The sequence below is a fragment of the Pomacea canaliculata genome, linkage group LG4, assembly GCF_003073045.1.
Source record: "Pomacea canaliculata isolate SZHN2017 linkage group LG4, ASM307304v1, whole genome shotgun sequence".
Classification (NCBI taxonomy): domain Eukaryota; kingdom Metazoa; phylum Mollusca; class Gastropoda; order Architaenioglossa; family Ampullariidae; genus Pomacea; species Pomacea canaliculata.
In genome coordinates, this window is record NC_037593.1 from 13039274 (window position 1) to 13063116 (window position 23843).

Here is a 23843-nt window from a genome sequence, read left to right on the forward strand (position 1 = left end):
AACTTGACCCCACTACCATCACCACACACACACACAGGTGGATAGATATGCACGTGCAGTAAGTTTCATGCTTGTACCCGAGTCTGGCAGTTGTCAACTAGATCACTGAGGTCAGTGGTGCGCTCTTCAAGTCTGTATTCTATCTTCTCTTCCACAGAGGCAGTGTCCTGCTTCAGGTTGGCCATTTCATTCTGGTGCAGTTCTGTAAGGTCATTGACTTGCTCCTCCAGTCGCTCAACACGGAACTTTTCCTCCTCCAAAAGGCTTCTCAGTAAGCCAAGCTCACTCTGGGTTGTGGCCTGGTTGATGGGAACAAATGACACGCACAAAAACTGAGTTATTGAGAGAATTATTTTCCTTTAATTTAACTATTCAGTCACAGTAGGTAAGTGAATGATACAAAATCAACCGTTAAAAAAATGGTCACATGAAAATAAAGAAGTCAAAGTTTTAGAGCACCTCTTAAATTTCTAGAAGTATATATATATATGTGATAAATGTGGATGTGATTGTTTCAAGCAATAAATATAAAGGTGAGACATTGTGGGTGCATGAAATATGTGTAATAATCTCCCCTAAGATGTGTTATTTCCTCCTTCCCAATGTTTAGTGTTACTGTGTTAAGTGTTTTGTACACCCGCACAAAGTGACAATGACTGTTGGAAACAAACCTTATAATTTTCAAATTCTTCAGTTAGACGTTTCAGAGTGTCATCCAAGCTTTGGAATGTGACCTTTAAGCCAGACAGCTGGTCATAAAGAGGTTCTACTATGGCCTGTGGAACAGGCAATGATTGAGATGCATTCTGGGATGCTGAATGAGGACTGCTGTGGCCTGCTCCATAACCAGAACCCGAGGTAACACTTGAGTTGTCTTCATCTGATCCATATCTAAAACTAAATGCACAGAAAAGGCTGATTAGAAATAAAATAAATGAAAAATATTCTGATGAGAGCAAAATTTACTGTTTATTACAAGAAGGACTCCCAGAGAGGCGAAGTTGAGTGTACTTTTGGTTTTAGTATAACTGCTTTTATTGCTCACCTCTGAGGGGACATAAGGGAGAGAACTTGAGACATGATACTAAAACTAGAGAAGACAAAATTATCAAGCACAAAATGCTGAAGTGGGTGGGGGACAAATTAGCATTCACAATGAAGTATAACTCAAAAGCAAAAATAAAATAAACATAAGTCAAAAGTGAGATTAAAATGATGGTTGGTGAGGAAGGAAGAGCCGAAAGTGGGTTTTAGCACAAACTGGAGAACAGGAATGCTCCTGTAATGAAGTAATAAAAGTCCAAGGAGAGGTAAATGTTCATACTTTGCTGGTAGTGTCACTGCTCCCCCTGCCTGCTGTCTTGGTTCAGTCTCCACATTACTCTCATCAGTTTCTGCTAACAAAGCCACATCAAGATAGTTAAGGTGTAACTATGACTTATTCCCCTTTAATACCAACTCCTGTTATATATTAGGGAAAATGATGGGATTAATAAATAACAGGACTAACATATGAATGTGCTTAAATATGATAGAATCTTAAAATAAGTGTATGATAGGTATTTCAAGATAGTAAAATCTCCTTTGTATGCTGTGGTTTTATGCATGAGAACATGAAAAGCTATAAATACACAGTACAACTGTATGACAGTACAAGTATAGAAAACAAATCAATAAGCCTCTGCCAGTGACTTTTCACTTAAGTAAGCAATCTGCAACAGTCACCTGGATTGTCTACATTCTGTAACATAAATTTATGAACAATTCCAGACAACTTACTCATATGGGTAATGTTGTCAGCACTGCCAAATTTGTTCTTGATGAGATGTGCAAACTCTTTTGGTTTCGAAACTATAGTACTGAAACATACACAGTAAATAGGTTATTATAGAATCATGTTAATAAATAAGATTTTAAATTATATTTGCATTTGTTTTAATACATAATTGTTGCCTCAGTGTGCTGTGATAAATGACCTGATGGAGTCACCACCAATACCACAAAATGTTCTCAATTTCTCAAAAACTGGACAAAGTGGTAAAAAGAAATAAAATCTTTTTTTAAGTACTTGACACATACATTTAGCAAAGTCAATGCCACAGTCATTCTCCAGGTGATAGAGTAGTTTGGAAATGGGTATGATGTTAAAGCAAATCCAGGTCCTGATGATGCCATGCATTACAACTGAGAAACTTCCTTTACACTTGAAACATTTAAAAGAAGATTCCAAAATCACTAGCGCAGCATTGATGATATGTTATTGCCTAAAACACATTGAAAAAAAACCACCAGAGCGAAAACCAAGAACAGAAACAGATACCTACGAAAAGTATCTGCTAAGGCAACATAAAGTCTTAAGTGGTAGAAACATCTAAAGTTGATTGCAAGATAGACTCTCTCTCAACCCCACATAATATTGAAACATGCAGGCATATGCACACAAACACACACATACACAAGCATATATTTATAATAGTCCATGTATATATACAAACAAATGGATAGAGGTACAGATATTCAGAACAAACCTCACACACACAAGAGAGATAGAATCATTTGGGGAAGGGGGTAGAGAAAGAAGAGAGGATTGAAATGAATAATGCTAGAAGACACATATGAACATAAAAGTAAGAAGAAGGTTAGAATCTTTATACTTATTAAATTTCTTCTTTAAATAGTATCTTGTCCTGGGCAGTCATTAAACAAAAGATCTACAACAAATCAAGTCACAGGATGTCTATATTGGCATAGTCAAATATATGAGAAAATATCCTGTTTCTTTCTGTTAATATTGAAGTACTGGAAGTAAAGTGAGTAACAACAAGGCTCTACAATGTATGCATGTCTAGCCAAAGACTATAGAAGCACAACACTCAATTGTTACAGTACTGGGTCAACTGCAGTTCATTTCAGCAGGAAAGAATAATGTATTTTAGGCTTGCAAAAAACATGAAATGATTTAACAAGAATATAACAATTACAAAAACTCCCCAAACCAAACAACAAACTATGCCCCCACCCCATCCACAAAAAATAATGCTATAATATAGAATTAAAGAATGCACACATTCTCTCTCTTTCACACGCTCACACACACACAATCATGGAAAAATGGAACAAATGATTCAGCCAGAATATTACAATCATAAAACCCCTAAACCAAACAACAATCCATACCACCATCCTACCCCACAAAAAAAAAAAAAAAAAAAAGATAACCTCATACACTATAATATAGAATCAAAGAATGTACACATCTCTCTTTCACATACTAGCACACACACTCATGGAAAGCATGGAACAAATATCTCAACCAGAATACTACAATCACAAAACCCCCAAAGCAAGCAAGTTATTCCCAAACTCACAAAATATAAGACTATCCTATGTATTAAAATCAGAATACAGTTCTACAATCATAAAAACCCTGAAGCAAAACAACTACACCCCCCACCTCACAACCCAAAGACTACCCTATGCACTATAATATAGAATCAAAGAATACACTCATCTCTCTCTCTTTTAACACCTCTCCCAACACACACACACATATACACACAGTACATGTCTATATGAGCCCAGTTTCTTGCTAGAAACATCACAGTCATACCATAATTGTGAATAGAAGTTAATGATTCCATCCTTAAGAAACCTTACAAACCCTAAATTTTGGTTGTTTGGCTCTCACAGCTAAAAGTAAACCTACAGAAAGTTTGTGCAGACAATATTACATTAACAACCTTCTTTTCTCTCACCCACACAAACATGCATGCCTCCCTCATACACAAAAACCATAGAAAATGCACACATATTTATGATTACCAACTTTCCTCAAGTATTCACATGAAAATCTAAGACCACATAAGCAGGAGATAAACACATGGGTAACAGCTGCCAACACAGATCTATATGCAGAGATCCATATGTCCACCAACCTTCATACCAATGTAAGCAGTTCTGCATGCCTACTGTCACATCACAGATTTGACATCTTTAGTCACAACAAAACTGTTGGGGATGAGGGGGGTGAGGGGGGTGAGGAAAGGTTTAACACATTTCTCCCACCTCATCTAAAAAACAAACAAACAAAAAAAGAAAAGACCCCCCAGGAATGCCCGCATTCAGAGCATTTTCAACTTACAGAGAAAGGAAGAGATAAAGATTCATATGGAACAAGGAAAAACAGGCATTTACTAATTAAAATTGGATGCCTTAAATGTGATCAGAATATACTGATGATGAGTAGGGCATATGCTTAAGTGGGAAGCTGGACAAGGGTAGGACATTGTCATAAAGACAAGAGAAAATTCAGACTTCATTTGGTTTAAGTTCAGGCCCATGACTGAAGTAAGAATGCAAACAAGCTATTACATAAGACCATCATGCAACCATCTGTTAGTCTTACTGAAAATTTAATAGATGGAGAAGAATAATTACTTGAATAAAAACATGTGACATGACATACTGATTTAGGCAGTTATGGGAGACCACTACACAATAAATATGAACAAGACATTTAGGAAATTCACAGACTATTTTCTTTCATAATGCATTTAACACCTATCAGCCTACAGCACAGGCACTTGCACCTATCACTCATGCACATTTGGACTGTCATCACTATACAATCATGTTTTGCCTAATACCCTTCCCCAGCCTTCTCACACAACACTGATTATGCAAAAAACAATGTAATAAACCACCATGCAATTCAACAGAAATTTTTCTCACAGGTTTTGTGTTTTAAGTCTTAGGGTACTTCTATATATCTTATATATCCTAACCCTGACAGTATTACTGAGAATCCAAGGTGTAATAATATTATTGTAAAATTTGATGGGAAACACTTGCACAATTTTTAATATCAGAATTTTTATTTTTAAAGGACTACAAACAAGCGTATTTCTGATAAATTTTATCATCTGAAAAAGGGACAGTGTGAGACTAAAAAGGGGAAAAGTCACTTTTATCGCACATTATAGACAAAATGCTAAATGGCTTATTACATCTAATGTCAAACTTGGTTCAGGAGGGTAACTAGGTCAACTGTACCACCTGCATCTAAGCTGCTGGCTTGCGGTTGGTCTACACAAAATCCAAAGCCAAATGCAGAAACAACATAAATAACTACACTCACTCTCTTGCCCCTTTGATGTTGTCAACAACACCCCTGCAACAATAGGAAAGTGCCTTTAAGATCAAACAGTTGTCTGTCCATTAGAGATCGCTGACAACTGCTCCCTTACAGGTACTTGAACTGTTGAATTCCGATACTGTAACACAATCTTATGCTGTTGATAAGTTAACTCTTGCATGACTCTAAACTTAAACCTATGTTTATTGTTGGTTTTTTTCCCTCAACCAAAGTTCAGCAGTTCCTTGGAGACAATGGTATCAGTTTGACTAAAAAGTCATGACAACAGTTTTCAATTCTACAATCTTTAAAAACACTTGGTCATCAAAAAAGATAAAGTTTGATTTGATCAAAAATGTGTAGAAAACATCCAGGCATTATTTAATTATTCTAAGGGAGGAAGTGGGGGCCTCAGAATGAAAGCTGATGTTCAGCGAAGCAGTTAAGTTCTACTTGACAGATTTAACTGTAACTGGGAATTTTTGTCTTCTGTTGATCTATCTTGCAAATGTATGAAATCCTGATCATGTACACATATATGTTTAGTCATTCATGTCATAACAAACACAAGAGCATCCCAAGGAGCAGAGAACAAACATCAACATGCAAATACATATTCTGGTAATGGGTTGTCATTATCTTTGGATATTGCACCATCCACATAGCTTAGTCTATGCATTTCTGCATCAAGAGTTGTGGCACGACTGAATCTTTGTTTGTCAAAAAGTAATCAGTGGAGTTTGTTCATCACAGACAGTGGCAGTCAGACTTGATATATAATGAATTCTGATGCTTGACCTCCTCCCTTGCTTTTGATTCCTCACATGCTAGTCACACTCCAAACTTTCATCAGTTTATTTCTAGTGAACTTCATGATTGCTACACTTACTATACAGCAAATTAAGGAGTAAGCAAATGAGCTGGAACAAGAAAGTTCAGCACTAATTTTGTTTTCAACACCAAGAGTTTGTGACAATATATGTTGTAACAAGTTGCCTAACTGCAAAACTCTTAGTAAAACCACGAACTTGTATTACTGGTCTGATATCAGGTGATTTTGTTAACTTCTAAAGTGAAGCTGGTGTATACAAAGCTTCCGGTTTAGTCACATTCATTGTTTAGGCTCGCCGAGATGAACAGCAATCCACATATACACTGTGAACTGTGCTAATGAGTTAACAGCAACAAACACTGGTAAATAATTTTGAGTAAACTATAGATAATATGGTAAAATTCTGACTGCAACTACTTTTAAATAAAAAAGAAGTGTCTATAAATGAGTATAAAGTGTGCGCTGAGCATATTTTTGATGTGGACTATAAAAGAAAAACTACTTTATGCTACATACACTGCAATTCAGCAGACATTCAAACCAAGCTTAATCCTCTGTATAGCCACATTTTCTTGCAACAAAAATAAGTGTGATTACAGACTAGAAGCTCAGAAAAGATGCATATTTCCCTTCTTTTACACACACATGCATAGAATTCTACCATATAAATCCATATATGGTTTTTTGCATTTTTCACTTCATGTTTGGTTTCAGGTAAGCTGTTATTATTTTGTTTTGAAAATACACAATCCTACTGCTCACTTTTAAGCATATTATTCTGTCAGCCCTTAGTCATTACAGAGTTTGTGTCAATGGCACTAAATTCCTAGCAGTTTTCAATTTTATAGTTCATGTGCTAGATGATGAAAACATAGAGGGGTAAGATGCAGAAAAGCTTGTGTACTCTTCAAACCATATTGTCATTACAGCTAACTACAGAGATAAATCAGTACTTAATTTGTGAAAAAGGTGAGGGAAAGAGAAATAGCTATTTACTTTTATAAAAATTTTTCTAAATATAATTCTGAGGACATCAGATAGACCAAGTAGAAATGCAATACTACTTTAAATGAAGCCAAAAAATAGAAGACCAAATATGGCATTTTGTGTTGCCAGTTTAGTACTTCACCCCCAACATTACAAGTTACAGCTGTAATTTAAATTTGTAATTACAGTTGTAATTTAAATTATAATTTACAAACAGTTATTTGAGAAAAAATACCTCTGATATTTCTTGTGGTTCTTTTTAACCTTTTCAGCTTTGTTTCAAGGTCCTTATTTTTTACCAAAAGGAATTAAAACTTGAAGAGGCCAGCTAGCATACAAAAGCTCCAAGGAACACACCCCTAGACCTTATTCCTTATTTTGTGGAAAGTTTGCTTGAAAGTGGTTACTTATTCCACCTGTGATTATCTAAAATGTATTGAGATGTTAATTACGGCCGTCAACAGCAGGACTTCTTTGTTACTTTAATCAAAAGATCAACAGAAATCATGACTACCTAAACATACTTAATATAGTTTCATTTTGCTGAACTGGGTGTATATATGCATGGCCGAGAACTTTCATTGGCATAGTGAACACCAAAGTATGAAACTTGACATTAGGCAAAATAATGACATCAAACCTCATCGTGAACTCTTTTTTTTTAACAACTAGTATAATTTCCCTAAAAGGGATAATTAAACAAAAGTATGGGCAACTTACAAAGACAGCAAACCCAAATGTGTACAACAAATGTTTACAACAAAAGCCAAAATAACCAAAACAATACTTGATGCCCAGCTCACCCTGAAAATCCAGATAAGCCATCAAAAATGTTGGCCCCAACATCCCTGCAAAGCAAGCATTGGACATAAGACACATTATCTGTCATAGTATCTGGTTTGGTCCAGTGAGATCACAATTATTTGTATTATTACTCCCTTTACTAATGCTCATGCTGAGCTATATTATTGTGCTTACCATATCCTCAAACAAATGCAACACCATAAAGATGTTCAAGACAACAATGTTCTTTCATGCCATAAATTAAATAAAAAAGCTCCAGTTAAATGCACACTTGAAGTTTGTTCTGCAACTAGAGCTGTACCAAACAACCTGAAAAGTCTTTAATGCATATCTTTTTAAGGAAGGAGTGAGACTTGAGAATAAAGTGAGGACAAAAAGGAGAGAGAACTAATGAGTCTGATGATTGAAATCCATACATGCACAGACATGCACCTGTGCAACTACCTGTGTACACACACATTCTCTCTTTTACTTAATCATGAAGTTCACTTAACATTAATATGCACAGACTCCACGGTGGTAACATATGGCAAAATGTTGTTGATAGGAGATTGTGTGACCAGATAAATTAATCCTCTTTAATAAAAAACAAATTGAAGAATACAAAAAAACAGAACACTGAAAGTCTCATTAAAGTTGTACTTCATGGTACTTAACCTTATATGGTTAACTGAGCCTTAGCAGTTGCAAAAATGCTTAAATGTATTAAACATGGCAATCAGAGCACATCTGTCAATTAAGGTCATGACCTATGACAAACTGGGATGGCTTTAGACGGCCGGACTAATAAAGTTAACTCAGTTTTACCCAATACTGTATATATAGTATATATACTGGCGGGCGGGCCAGCGGGCGGGCAGGTCAGAGACAGGAGGTGGGCCCGCAGGCCGGCCTTTGCCCAGGTCTGCTTTAGAACATCACATAATGGGAAATCTCATCTATCCCCTTTGAGGCTGGTTTCAGGTTCACTTCTGCTATTCTTTTGTATCCTTGAACACATACACACTCCAAAATGGTAAGGGAAAGTAAAGCAGCAAGGGAAAAGAGATGAGCATCACAAAAGCTGGCCCTGAGATAAAGATAAGTGAGGGCTCCAATACCACACTCCTCCATGACCATAGGGCCACAGGACTACCTCTTACTTTCAGGTTTTTATTTTTAATGATGCTAAGATAACAATAATGATGCAGATTTATACAACGCATTTCTCTACTGTACAGTAGACTCAACCCGCTTTACAAATATTTTCTGAATGCAGATTCAACACTAAAAGCACACATTCAAATAGATACAAAATGTATATAACACACATACGGAAACAGACCAAAACATAGCAAATGGCTAGAAACATGTCACAGACATAAAGACGGAAATATCTGCCTATGAAGCATGCTAGGGGTTTCGCATAGGAAAGGACTGAAAGACTGCAAGCAGGAAAAGGTGAATTTGAGAAAAGACCTGTTTAGATCTTCGATTTTAGGTAATGCATGGCATGGGACCCGGCAGAATATATGGAGCAATCATAGTACGCACTAACTGTAGATATCTGAGGAGAGGTAACACATGTTCCAATGGCAACAGAGAGATGAGGCTGCAGAGTACATAGCTATTGATTTCAACACTTACAATGATGAGTGACATAACAGATGCATCAACAGCCAAGAAAATTCCTGGCTTAATTGTAGAAAAGTTATTATAAAGTTACACCTATGATGCTGACACAAGTTCAAAAGTGGCAAGACGGGGCAGATGTGGCAGTAGAGACTGCTAGTCAACCATTCAAAGTGATCACTCTCTAGCCAGTAAGGTGAAGGGACATCATCCTTATCAACATTCCAAAATCTTGGACTGTAGAGGTTTCAGCTTCCACACCAAACATAGGCTTTACAAATCTTTTGTTCTGCCCATCATGCTGAATGGCTGCGAGATCTGGACCTTGCTTGGAGTGACAGATCCAAGCATTTGAAATGAAGATGAACGATATCACCTAGTCACCTGTTTGGTAGGTCTCCATGACCCTCTGTTCGCCATCATCAAGCAACAAAAACTGGATTGGCTTGGTCATGTTGTCTGACATGACATCCTGTTGAAGACAGTTCTCCGAGGTTACACTGAAGGTGGTCAACGTCAAGGCAAATAAAAGAAAATCTGGGTGACTAATGTGAAGGAGTGGACTGGCTGTCCACTGGAGGGAAGCCAGATGATGGGCACTGCTGGTGTGAGTTCATCATGCTGTGAACCATTGTTTACCCTACAACTGGTACCTCCAGGATCAATGAATGAAGTCCAAGGTCAAATGATATTTACCCCCCAACCACCATAAAATAAAAATAAAATACTTTTAGTTTATGTGAAACTTATGTGCATGCATGTGCAGGCAGATATGATTAGATTTTCCTCACTGCAATGACTGTGTGTGTAGGTCTTATCAATCTTTCCTGCCAAGACTTGCTGTAATTTAAGGAAATAAGCTAGCACATTATCCTTTTTCTTCACTTCTTGCACCACCACACAAGCAAATACATTCACATAAAAGCAAAAAAATAAAAAAAGGCTTCTTTCTCAATAATGCATGTCAACACTCCTCATTGGTTTTGGAGAGTTAGCAGTTGATCTTAGGAAAAAAACACAAAGGTGGGAAATGTTAAGCGAATGACCATGACATAACAATCATGTCCAATCTGAAACAGTTTCAGATTTGCTCTCATGAAAAGCTGACAGCTGAGAGGTACCTTAGTTTTACTGAGAAGAACTCGTGAAGAAAGCTTTTGATAATTTGTTCTCAGAGTAAAGAAGGTCTATCTCTGTAGAAACTCACTTTAACCCTTGACCCACATCTCGAAGTACTTCCTTAGCTTGCTTGTGGGTGGAGAAACCATGGGTCTCCACCTCCTGCAGTCGGCGCTGGTACTGCTCTAGCTTCTTCTGCAGATGATTGATGGACTGCGCTGACTTCTGGTTCCGCTTCTCAAACAGGTTCTTCATGCGCTGGCTTTGCTGCTTGTCTGCCGCTGATGCTAACTGGAGATACTCATTCACATTGGCTGTAGAGAGACAGCACAAGGAAAGAGTTGCCCCATTGACAATATAAGACAAGAAAATAGAACAGAGAAGCTAGAAAGAAATCAGCTTTCTGAGGGTTACCATGCCTTGAAGCACAGTGTTTTGATTATGTCCCCTGAAATAACCAGAAGAGATACTTCTACAGTAAAAAATAATTAAATTTTTCTAAATCAATCCCATTACCTATAATCTGCAAAAAACTTTTATAGAAAATTAAAAATATCCTGAACATCTACATGCATATACACACAAGAAAATGTACAAATATTCCAACACCTAAAATACCATTAAAATGTGATATCCTAAAACAAAGTGTACAGACCATCACTGAAGCAAGATATGTATGGCTGGCTAATGACAAAGAGAAAGCTGCATGCTTCAAGTAAATCCTGGCATTAACCACTTACATTCCTTCTGTGTCTGCTCTCGACGAATGAGTTCCTTTGTCTTATTTATCTTGGCCTGCAAGTGTTCTATGGCTTGCCGCTGCTTCTGAGCATCACTCCCTTCAGGTCCCTGGGCTTCAATCGTGTTCTCATCCGTCGGGACAATAGTTGCTGCTGAAAGGCTTGTGGTGCCATTCTCTCTGCTAGAACCCCCATCAACCTGTGAAAAAAGAATGTTTTGCAGACAAACTCCCAAAGAAATACAAGTTTGGGAAAGTGTCTGTGTTTTCTTTTAATCTTTTCAAGACAGTTAAGTAGCAATCAATGTACAACTACAAAGGTTTCTGTAAATGAAATTAGAAGAATACTTGTTTGCTTATTAGAGCAGAAGAAAACATAGTTGATAATGAACATCTTCTCACTGAATCCAAATCTTCAATGCTGACAGTAACAGAGGAACTGTCATCGCCACTTGCAGGGGGATGAAGAGTGCCAGACCCTGTGTACGCTCTGTTAACACTGCCAGAGGTTCCAGTGACTGGGCAGAAAGCAGCTGGATCCCCACCACTGCCAGACCCAAGGGTTTCAGCAGTGGATATACCAGGCTTGCGAGGCAAGTTGGGGCTTTTCGATGCCGACTTCTTGAAGACCTTGGTAGAGCTGGAACTGCCAGAGGAAGGGAGGCCTGTGGCCTGAAGACCCGCACCTGCTGCAGCTTTAGCTGCTTCGGTCTTCTTCCTGCAATGTCACACCATGAATTTTCTGGTTTAATGCATTCAATCACAGGTTTTGTTGCTACAGGACTCTTGCATTAGTTAACTAAGGTGTATCATGATTATGAATTCATCAAACAGAATACAATCACTTACGGGACTGCATCAGTAAAATATAGTCAAGTCTGCTAATTGTAAGATAAAACTCTCAATAAATCACAAAATCAATTGTCAAATGGTTTATAACACCATATTCTATAATAAGTAGGGAGCATAAAGTTTATGTAATACTTTATGACAATATGATCAATACAAATGAGAATTTTCTCACTGCCTGTAAACAAAAATAATTGTAATGAAATCTGAAATAAAATTGCAAATTATAAAATACACATAACGTCACATTAGCATAAACATATTTTTGCAGATATGTACAACAGATAAAAAAGTATAAAATTGTTTTCTGATATGTTCAGTCTGTAGGAACATTTTTACCTTGAAGAAAATCTACTCTCAATGGCCAGATCATCCTGCATTGAGAATTACTAATAATGATTTATATTTTAATAACAAGATTTATTCAAAACATCTCCATGAGGAAAAACTGCAACCAAAGCAAAAAAGATAATGAAAATACTAGGCAAATAAGAAAACGCATGGAGAAGTTGATAGCAAGTCTTCATAACCTGAAAAAAGGAAAAGCTTAAAAGATAATAAAGTCACACAGTTCCTCAATTTACAATAAACAGATTGCCTGGCAGTTTTTACCTTATCATTCTTGGTACAGCCCTCTTATCTAATTAAAAGAAATGAGTAACTGGAGGCATGTTTTAATGCCTTCTCAATCATGATAAACAACAGGCAGAAGCATTCTGTAACTGGTGTCTTATTTCCAAACTTATTCAAGTGCAAACATGCATGGTCACTGCTGGCCAAGATCTGGCAAAAGAAGAAATGGTGGATTAGCTTAATGAAGTCATTACTCTGTAAGCCTCTACTTCTGCTTCCAAAAGTTCTTCCTTCTGATTACCTCAGAAGCTGGTGAAGCAGAGGATAGGAACTGGAACTCTTCAGCGACTCCCCTTGCAAGCTTCCTACACTGCTGGCCGGCGCACAGTGCATGCTGCTGCACAGATTACATCCACACGCCTGCCAGAAGCGCGACACCCTTTAATGTGGGCGCAGCGGCGGCGGGTGGCGCAGCAGGCGGCTCTAACGTCTGGGTGGAGAAAGAGGCCAGCCGCAGACAGAAGCCTGAAGAGCAGCGTGAACAACAGAGAAGTGCAGCAAGTGTGAGACCTCGACTGCAAGTACAATAATTAGTAAACAGCTTCAATTTCTTCTAACCTACTGAGTGCGACTAGACGTGTTTCTGATTTTCTACGCTTCTCCTGCTTTCAGCAATCATTGGTTACTACTGACTTTTTGTTTTCCAGTTCGTTGGAAAGATCGGTAAATACAACAAACCCAAACTCACGCACCTCCTCGTGTTTATTTACCGTCTTGGCCGCAAAATGTAAACAAATAAGGGGTTCGGATTCCTGCTCCTTTGCTAAGGCAACTCGGATCTCCGATTTGAATCTCTCTTCAGATATGGTTACCCGGAAAAAAACCCTGACAATAAATTACTTAACACTGGCGCCTAGAGCTATCCTCAATTTTGAAAATTTGATACCTAACTTGTTTCTACAAGCACGACTCGCCCTTCTGATTTAGGTGTGCGCCTATTGTGAGAGAACCCACCGTCTAAAGAGGATTTACGGGGAAGACGAACACTTTATGCCAATGTAATATAACCTAGTCTATTTTCACTCTGTATAGCCGCTAGCGGAGAGGCTATCGGAATACACGCGAATAGAGGTACATAGATCGTCTGCTAATATTGCTCGGTTTACTCTGCCACTGTCGATGCCTACTTAACGTCTGCGGTTCTGTTTCGTGTACTGATCAACAGAGTAAACCCAACATCTGTCTTACCTATGTTCATTTCATATACTTTACAAAATGCTAGTGCTTTTAGTGTGTCTCTCTCATTTACACACAGAAGACTCTAAATACATAAAACACGAGGTGGGAGCAAGTTATGGTTACAAAAGAAGACATTTACTTTAGAAATTATTATCATTAGTTGTTGTTTTATTTCACGCAGGTGCCATTGCGTATCAAAGCCACAAAAGTTCTGACAAACATTTTCTGTAAAAGATAGATAATACGCCTCTAGTGCATCTAAGATATTGTGTAATGTAGGCGAAATTTCAAAACAAAATACAAAGTAGACAATAGCACTTGCAGGGGGATGATGAGTGAATTGAACTTAGAAAACGCCATATTTAAAAATGCCATTCCACAACAAAGGGAGGCATTGCAGCCGCATAGATTGCGCTCGACTTTCGAAGGGAGAGATGTCGGTCCGCGGGGCTATGGACTTTTCTTTCACAACTGATCATTTTATGACCCCTACCCTCTTTACTTCTCTCGGTCCCCGATTCATCTTAATGAGTCTAAGGCAAGCTTTGATACTGCTCCCATCCTATCTGCCATACGAATGCACCTTAACACGATTTGCGACACTCGGCAATATCAATATCAATATTCTCTCACGGGAGATTTCAGCGCTGCTGCAGGTTATGTGGCCCGCAGAAAGAGCTTGACTGAACAATATGCCAGCTCGATGGAAAATTTTTAACAAGCTAAATGCCAGTGTTGTCTCAAGAAAACATGGACAATGTTGTATTCTGAAGAAAACAATTCGTTAGGAATCCTGCGGTCGACTGTCTCTCAAATTGGATTAGTATGAATTACACAACTGCTCTCGTGTTTGTTGATAAATATAATGTTTGGGTTGGTACATATTTCCACAATATACGCACTTCTTTCTCAGCTTACACTTTTGCGGTATCCTAGCAAAACTATAAATCGATTTATTAAAAACAGGTAAAAAAAAAAAATCAAATGATGATTTATATAGCGCATGATCACGCTCACAAAGGTACATGATCTCAGCGCTTGAGACATGGATGAACGGCATACAAAGGACAGAAAGAGAAACAACTGCACAAACAAGCAACAAAAGACAAACAGAGATGCAAAGAGAACAAACAGTAAGGATGAGATAAACCCACGTGATTTCAAAAGAAAACATTATTGAAAACTCATTTCCTTAGTAGTGATGGAACATTTTCACTTAATGTTTTAGAGTCTTTTCTTTAGTTGAAAACATCTATTATTAAATAATAGTACATGTATATATACAAATGCAGAAGAAAGGCGTTAGGAGACTGTGTATGAACGTTGGCGACTGGCTCAGGGAGTGTTTGCTAGCAGCCTGGGGTAGCCCACTGACACTAAGCTTACACGATCACGATGCACGTCTGATGTCGATCGCAAAGCGTGTCTCGCCGGAAGTCTACTCCATCGACTTATACAGCTGTGTGTTGATCTCACTTATTCCTCCCTCGATCCGAAAATAACCCCGAGAAATCTCCGCTGACTTCCTGCAAGACTCTTCCTCTGGCGCTCTCGCCAGTCGTCGGCGACCGGAGGACACACACATGAGCCTGTACGTCCACTCACTGTGTAACAGGCGGAGGATGGTATCTTGCGATTGTACAGAGGCAGCTGCAGGTACTTGCACGATAAACCCGTCCAGTAACTGTACGTCTCTGCACCATGTGTAAACACACACACACCTCTCGTATTCTCAGTAGGCGCTCACCTCGCTGCAGCTCCTGGTGCAACCCTCCTCCATCCCTCGACTTGAGACAAACGGAGCGAGAGAGGCATGCCCCGCAAAGTGCGGAAGTGACGTTGTTAGCATGCCCTCCACGTGGCTGCTGATCAATACGCTCGTCCATCTTGACGCGGGTGCAGCACTGACGTGTTTATTGTGCGGACACACTACACATAAGCTACACCGATGACTGTAATCTGACGCACTCTGTTCAGGCAGCATGTTACCCCTCCCCTCACTGCTCAGATGACCCTCTGTACCTACATCTCTGTTCCCCCAACAACCATTCCATGCCAGATTGTTTGGAGAGGGAGGTGGGTTACTGCACATTTCCGTGCGACCATTCAAATAAGGATGGAGAAAAGGTCCGCAGTCTTTGACATACAGGACGCGATGTCCTGGACATCTTTACAAAGGGGCCTCAGTGGCATGTTCCTAGACTTTTGTCTCCACTGTAAGAACGAATAATTTGTTTATAATATTAAGGAAAGAGAAAGCCGGCATCATTTGTTGCGGCCTTCCTCGCCAGCCACACAAACACCGCTAGCAGTAACAGACACTCAGAAAGCATCTCAGTAGTTCACTTCTGCTCCTGACACTCAGGTGTATTGATCGCATCTTCGCTGCCTGCAGGCAGGACGCTTGAAAGTGCGCTGGTCTACTTCGTGCCCCCTCCTACCTCCACTACCCCCTAAGAGTGACCATTGAGTTTTATGTGGCATCAACTACGGTGCAGGCAGGTAACAACAGAGTGAAATACATTTCACTTTAAACTTTTAGGAAACGGGGACGGAATCAAAATGAAACAGGAGGTGATGGGCTCCTCAGGCAGTATTTCATATGAGTCGACGATTATTCCAATTTTGCCAGCCAAGATCCGAGGAAAACACTGTGTTTGCCGCTTATTTGGGCCGCCAGCTACCTATGGGCTTCTTTCTTACAGACACCAGCCCAACCGTTTGGCGTAAGGTTCATAGGCAGAATTTTCTGCATAATGCCTTCTGACCAAGGTTATTGAGCGCAATCAGATCTGATGCGGCTAATTAAGCGAGGTTTTGTGTGGGAAGCTGGCAGGTCTAGAAACATCCTGGCACTACGCTACGTCCACAGAGTCTTTAAAACTGTATCGCTGACGTAGCCTCGTTTGAAGACGCTGTCATATTCCTAACGGCACTTCCTGGACTCCCGAAGCATTGTGAAACACGAAGCACTCTGGCTGGTGCTACAACAGAGAAGACTGACGCACAACGTCCTCCATTTCATGCGATCGACATGCATCCAATCCCGCGTGCACTGAAGTCACAATGCAGGAAATATTGAACACATGGATAATTTTCTGAGTACAGACAAGAAGGCATGCAACACAATAACAAGCACTCTCGAGTATACGCAGCAACAGTATAAGACACACTGGCGCCGACGATCAAAGTTTCTGGCGTCAATAACCTCTAGTGACCATCGTCACCGGTAACAACAGTACCGACCGACATACCACTGCGCGACAGAATCATCAGTATAGTTCATGCACTCCGTTAATTTTTAAAGAAGCTTCTAGCACTCACCTAATCGAGTTGTATTTTTCTAAAAGGAATCAGAACGATCGTAATCTTTGCCAGCTTCAGTGCTATCACGTCAGTCTGGGCGTAAACATGTTTTTAATAGACTACAAAAGGCACGAGGACGTCAATGACGAGGGAGAAGAGACAGAAGGAAAATTAATCTGCAAAGGTAATTTAGGAAAAAAATGGAGCAAGACGGAAATTGGGAGGCTGTGCGTAAATATTCGCCAACGATTTCTACGTTTCTCACCGTGCACACGTCAACGTTCTCAACAGCGCCCACGCCACCCTCACCGTTACTTTGCCCATGTCATCTTACACCGATCCTTGCTTTGCGAAGAACAACTTTAAACTAGGGCGATGGTCATAGCTCGTACCGGACAAAAGGAACTAAGAGCAAGACTGCCACGTTTTGATCCGCGTGAAAGAGCGGTGTCTGCGACTGTTAATTGTAAGCTCCTGATGTTTTTCAGCTTCATGGTTTACAGTTTACACTAAAGCTATACAACATTAGAGCACAACATTAAAACACGGGGCAAGGTTCACACAGCAAAAGGCAAGACTTACAGATTATCTTCTCTGACAGCCTATCGCTAGCCACCAGCAACACAGGTCAGCGGGTCGTGAACATGTACTTGCGTGACGCACACGTCCAGAAGACAAAAGGCCGCCGCGCACGGCCATCGACGAAGAGAAAGAAAAAAAAATCGCACGCGATGTTTGGAATTTCCTGTACTGGGGTCACAGAAGAGCAATGCCAGGCAGTAGAAAGATCTGGGGCAAGTGTTATCGTGCCTGCCCCATCCCACATGGCTTTGTCACACCGTCCGAGTCAGCTGAGCAGAGATTTGTCACACCACGCTTTGCAGGGTAACAGACATAATTCCATACATCACACATCTGAAAGTTTCATTCGCTATCATCGTGCTCCCTCGGGCTGCAGACAGTCGACTAGCAGCAGGAGCTGACCAGGGAGCAAAATGCCACTTGCGTACATGGAGGATCATGTGACTGTTATCACGGTCATGCATCTACAAAAATAGAGACTTACAGGTTTCATTCACCGAACTTCTATCTATAAAATATTTTCTTTGGCCTAACTCTGCGTCGTTAAAGGTTTGAAAAAGAAACAAATAATAAAGAATTGCTCAAAAACATGCGATGCAACTACAATGAATGGGCATGAAAATAATTACTTTACGGTCTACTACTGTCCTTTTCTCCCTTGTCTGATGCTGCATTTTTCAGCAGGATAAATCAATTGCCTTGCCGATCTGTACTTTGCACCCATTAACAGTTTACGACGGTCGCTAACCATATCTTGATGACATACAGGATGTAGTACAAGGCTGTTAAGTATACTTTATTCGGCTTACAACATCTTTCTTCAACAAATAAATAACAACAGTGGTGAAACGCCACTGTGCTTTCGCTGGTCAAAAACATCGGCCAAAATTGATCCCCTCCCTCTCGATTTGCAGATTTGAATGCATTTGCTAGGGAGACGAGGAAATAGAACGTTAAGAGTTAAAACAAAGTTCAAGCTTGAGCATAACAATGCACACAGCAGTGAGGTCCCAAGAGGTCTCTCCCATTCCCTAAGCAAGCCGACAGTGAGACATAGCAAACTCTTTGCAGAGCAAGAACTGTAGCTAACTTCTCCTTTAATGTCAGAATGTACATGAAAAAAATTGCCCTTCGTGCTAAAAAAACGTTATCTCCTAGCATGTAGGCAAAGAGATAGGAAGAGACGGCGAGATTTCCTGTTATGCGTTAGCTAAATAAATTAGGAGTGACAGCGACAGAGTGTATTCCGGACTACCACAGGAAAAATTTAATCTTCTTATAATTCAATAAAAATATAATGTAATTAAACTAACAGTAAGAACGGCGTGAGACACCACTCTTTCTCCACCCCCTTCCCCTCCTCCAACACACACACACAGAGGTGCGCAGGCGGAGAGAGAATAATTAACAGTACTTTATTCAGCCAATCTGTTAAAAAAAAGAAAAGTGAAAAAAAAAAAAACAGGTAACGGAAACGAAAGAAAAGGAAAAAGAATGACAAACTCTACCTTCTAAGCAGATGCGGTAGATAGTTCAGCTTCTACGAATCCCCTAGAATCGCACACAAAAATGCAGAAAGAACCAGGAAATTTAGTAGTGATTTTGTTGTTGTTGTACATGATATAACTACATTTATCACATCGCGATGGCCAATGATCTCGTATCTTGCTTGCTGTTGCATGTGCTTATCACAAGAATGAGCGTTCATACAGTGGAAGTGAATGGAAGGCAGGAACTTGTCCATGCGCGACAGTCCAACACGAAGCACGTCCAGCTGATAAAGATGCGCAGCAAGCGATAACGGCGACAAGGCTGAGCTAGGATGAGCTAGGATGCACGCTGAAGCTTGGCATAGCTTGTCGGTCACTCGAGTCCCTGCGCAGTACTTTGTTGTCGCCCTGATTCATTACGTCACCCTGTCATGTGGGCCGCCGCCCACAGAAGCCGATTCGCCAACATCGAAATCACTTCACTGCAACTGCGCACCCCTTACCCGCGCATTCTTTTGTTGTGTGCCTCGTTCTCGACACGGTGGCCACCAGCTATCCCTGCAGTCTCGTTTCACCGTAAGCACGGACTCGAACACTTGTGTGAAGTTTCAGACCTGAGTTTGACTTCTATAATAAATCTTTAGAGCATTACTCAATAATTCTCATTTCGCTCATAATCCTGTGTTCGATAACAAGTACACCGGACGTAATAAATGTCCATAATAAATAACACAAGAAGGCTTATTATCTCACATTTTGCAGTAGTGGATGATTTACAAAAGTAAACTCAGACATTGGACATTCTGGAGCGGAAGCTACTGACCCAAAGCTACTAGAAAGCCTCTTTGCGCAGATGAGATGGAATTAAGCCACCACGCAGCCATCTTGCCAGCGATAACAAGTACAAACCAGTGTGAAACAGACGACTAACATCCAACTCCATGATTTTCACATCAAAGATTTAAAGCAGCTTAAGAAAAGCACGCAACGTTGTAACTGTTAGAAAAATACGGGGAAAAAAAGACCAACATCATGCACCGATCCATGAAACGATAGGAGGTAAAAACGGTAAAGAAATATCCACTGAAGACTTCATGAAAACACGCTTCAGTTTTACTCTAAACTACCTATGGCCATGGCTTTGTATGCCAGGCTGCAGGAAGTTTGGTATGCCAGTCAGCAACCTTCTGTGTGCTTGCCCCACGTCGTGTTTCCCGACTTGCAGGTTAGCATGCCTTGCGCAGGCCATTGATCGCCGATCTGTGCACCGCCATCAGCTCGTCTCGTTTGCTTTTGCGACGGACAGCCAAGGACTGTGGTGTTTCTTTCTTCCTTTTTTTTCCTGTTTGTTTACCTCACAGAATGAGCTGTCTGGTTGTGCCAACATTAGGCTACAGACGTCTTGCAGGCTGATTACGACAAGTGTACAAGGGTGGCAGGCCTTCTGACGGGATGACCTTTTTCGTTCTCAAGGACACACCTCATACTAACCGAACGGCTACTTTTATCAACTATGTTCGTCGAATTTATGTTGCTTTGGGTCCTGAGTTGAAGCTGACATCTGTTTGTTTGGGCAGCGTAGTTCTTGCAATTGCAGGATGCAATCAATAAACTTTATCGTTAATGTGAAATCATTTGAAGACGCTGTCATATTTACGAAGGCACTTCCTTCGCTGTCTGTAAGCCCTCGGAAAATTGCAGTCTATAGATTACGAGATATTTCAACAATGTCATAACCCATTACACATGTATAAATTATTTTAAATCTAAAAATACTGGAAAAAAATAACATATCACTTTCTTTTGATGAACGACGGCCCGCTGAGTGTTGTGTTTGGCGCTGACACACACACACGAGCTTGGCGCTGGCGGTGCAACGAAATCTGAACATGCAATGTGGACTTTAATTTTATGTAAATTATTCAACACATGCACGTACGCGCTCACTGGTGGTTAAAGTGAAAGCGGGGGTTCAGTCTGTTAGTCCCTCTGCTGCCTGAACCCAGACATTCCAATTTGAAAGAGATGAGTGGAATAGATGACTGCTGTGTTTTAAAATGTCACACATTCTGTTCGCGATGGTAAATGCCAAAAACTTGAAATTCGAAAACTGTGGTTGTAATTGATACAAAGAGGCAACTACGTGCTGACGGCAAATCCAACAGCATGCTGTCGACATTTTGCATCAAGATATTCAAATATATGGCTCGTGTTTAATCAGCGAGATCCCATTATTACACTGTGGGTATAAAAGTCAGTGAAAACGAGTTTCCTTGCTAGACGTCGAGAAAAGGAACGAATCCTTGCAAAAAATATGAGGTCATAAACCTAACAAAGCAAAACTCGACTACAAATGGATGAATCCTATTTGTTTACACCTCAAAGTGTGGAAAGCACATAAACGATAGCACGCCAAGGGAAAGACTAAACTGTTTAAAGCGCGTGACGAAGTTAAGAGGCTGCAGCTTGGGGACGGAAAAGATAATGGATGACTGTCGAACACTGCGGCTGCTTCTTGAGAATAAGGTCAGGAAGTTAAAGGGTCGTATCCGATTTATAACAACCCAAACGAAAATGTCGGGAGGAAGGTCACTAGTGCGCACTAACCGTAATAAGCATAAACGACCTAAATCTTCTAAAACGGTCGGTCTACATAACAGTGGGATTTGAAAAAAAAATTCCAGTGAAAAAATATGCATATTAAAATCATCCACGCAAAATATCCACCTTGTACCACTCCACTTTCCACTCACTACCCAACCACTAGCACACATAGAAGACTTGGTTTTAAAATGTGGGGAAATAACAGTGACTATATCACAATTAACGCAGCATCCTCAACTGCAGTCCCTCTCTCCACGCTTGCCTGTCTGGGAAGGTCTGCGAAGACTCTAGCGCCGGACAGGTGTACTGTTTATAAACGCTTCACAGATGACATGCTCTATCTCTTACACACTCACATAGTGAAAATAAGAGAAAAAGTGAATAACAGATAACGGTTGTACATACCAAAGGAAGTTATTCACTTGCTGAAATGGGGGGAAAAAAATCCTTCTTACTGTTACCGAGGTAATAAGTCGCTCTTTTGTTATCCGTGCCAGGTTTTCAACTCATCATCACATGGTACACGAGGAAGACCGTAGGAGAGCAGCGGGGAGACAACAGCGATGAAAAGCAGGATTAATTCGCTGTGGCCAGACTGCAGGGAATTACGCCTGGCGCTCGCAGCAGCTGAGTCATACACTATGACACCGCCGCGTGAGAACAGACAAGCGACACGGTCGGAACAGCGAGTGATGCAGCGCAGGCACGTTCACGCGGCGCGTTCGGGTGTTCGTCAGACGACCTCCTGGCCAAAGTATCAACGTGTATTAACTATGTATGAAGCTGAGAACTAGACTTCGTGTGACAGTAACCATGGCAATCCTAAGACGTCTTTTACAATTCGATAAAGGGGATAGCCGAGGACTGACACTCGAACCCGGAACGCACCAGTTCGATACCCGTGAGACCAATATCTTAAATGTTGTTATGGCATAACCTGATAATCCGAGGTCTCTCATTTATAGTTTCAAGACAACGATACAGGTGAATGCCACTTAGTATGTCTGATGACCGTGTTTAGTTAACCCCCGCTGTACGCCAAAAGGGGTAAAAAAAAAGGGGGGGACAGACAGGTGGAGGGGATGGAGGGAATGATCTTTGTGAATGGCTAGACAAGATCAACCTGCCACAACACGAACAGTGTCACGAAGGTGGTGGGTGGTGGTGCCGAGGGGCTGAAAGAGAATCAAGATAGCTGGCAGCTAAGGTCTCGTATTAGTGCAAGGGTGCACTATTGCCAGACAAAGATAAAAAAAGAAACATAAAAAAAGGAAACCTCGGACAGGAAACTGCACATATATTTCACAAAGAAAAAGTCCTCTGGTTCTACTATTACAGTGCACTTCTTTGGAGCTTGACGCTACATTATTTACAACACACGCCCCCTCACTCAGAAAGAAAACAAAACCTTCAGTGGATCAACTCGCTGAGTAGCAGGAAGCTGGCGGAATCGCGGAATTTGTTCCCTCTCTCTCGCTGGTTCTCTTAATCACTGAATAAATAAGTGAATGGACCGTGTTTAGAACTAACCCTGGTTGCGATAGCACGTTATTTTTCCCAATTTCGCTCAGGGTTTAATAAGGTCATATGCTTTAGGCGTGGTTCCACGTGGGCGTGGTAACATATGACCTTGGCACGCACTCATCTTCATGCATATGTCCCTATAGCCCCGCTTGCACACCAGGCCCGGGTGTGAGATGTTGCTGACCGGATGGCAAAGGTTATACAGATATTATTGTGGATAATAAAGCAATAATAATGATGATGGCAAGGAGAAATTTGTATGTGCAGCCTGGCGACACATTTCACTGTCGAAGATTTAGATTTTAAACCGACAACTGCTTGTTATCGGAGAAGTCCTTAGAAAGAACAGAACAAGAGGATGTGAACAAAGCTCCGCAGGTAAAAAAAAGCTGTAGACACGCCTCGAGTCATCAAGAAGTTTTGCCACACTGCAAGTGCTTCATGTAGCTG

General features: G+C 40.5%; 1 protein-coding gene across 11 annotated transcripts in view; it reads right to left on the reverse strand.

The window, feature by feature from the left end:
* LOC112561058 (transmembrane and coiled-coil domains protein 2-like) overlaps positions 1 to 23843 on the reverse strand; it is a 76863-nt gene that overhangs the window by 5096 nt on the left and 47924 nt on the right. For 4 of the 11 annotated variants that reach the window (XM_025233255.1, XM_025233247.1, XM_025233252.1 and 1 more), the window contains 9 exons: positions 11629 to 11944; positions 11228 to 11426; positions 10576 to 10801; positions 7757 to 7801; positions 5138 to 5170; positions 1780 to 1859; positions 1325 to 1397; positions 672 to 897; positions 78 to 299 (listed from right to left, as the gene is read on the reverse strand). In XM_025233255.1, the coding sequence (XP_025089040.1) occupies positions 78 to 299; positions 672 to 897; positions 1325 to 1397; positions 1780 to 1859; positions 5138 to 5170; positions 7757 to 7801; positions 10576 to 10801; positions 11228 to 11426; positions 11629 to 11944 (1420 nt within the window). Of the gene's footprint in view, positions 1 to 77; positions 300 to 671; positions 898 to 1324; positions 1398 to 1779; positions 1860 to 5137; positions 5171 to 7756; positions 7802 to 10575; positions 10802 to 11227; positions 11427 to 11628; positions 11945 to 12949; positions 13174 to 22274; positions 22501 to 23843 lie in introns of those variants that run through there. The other 7 variants (XM_025233253.1, XM_025233254.1, XM_025233246.1 and 4 more) reach the window with 7 other exon arrangements.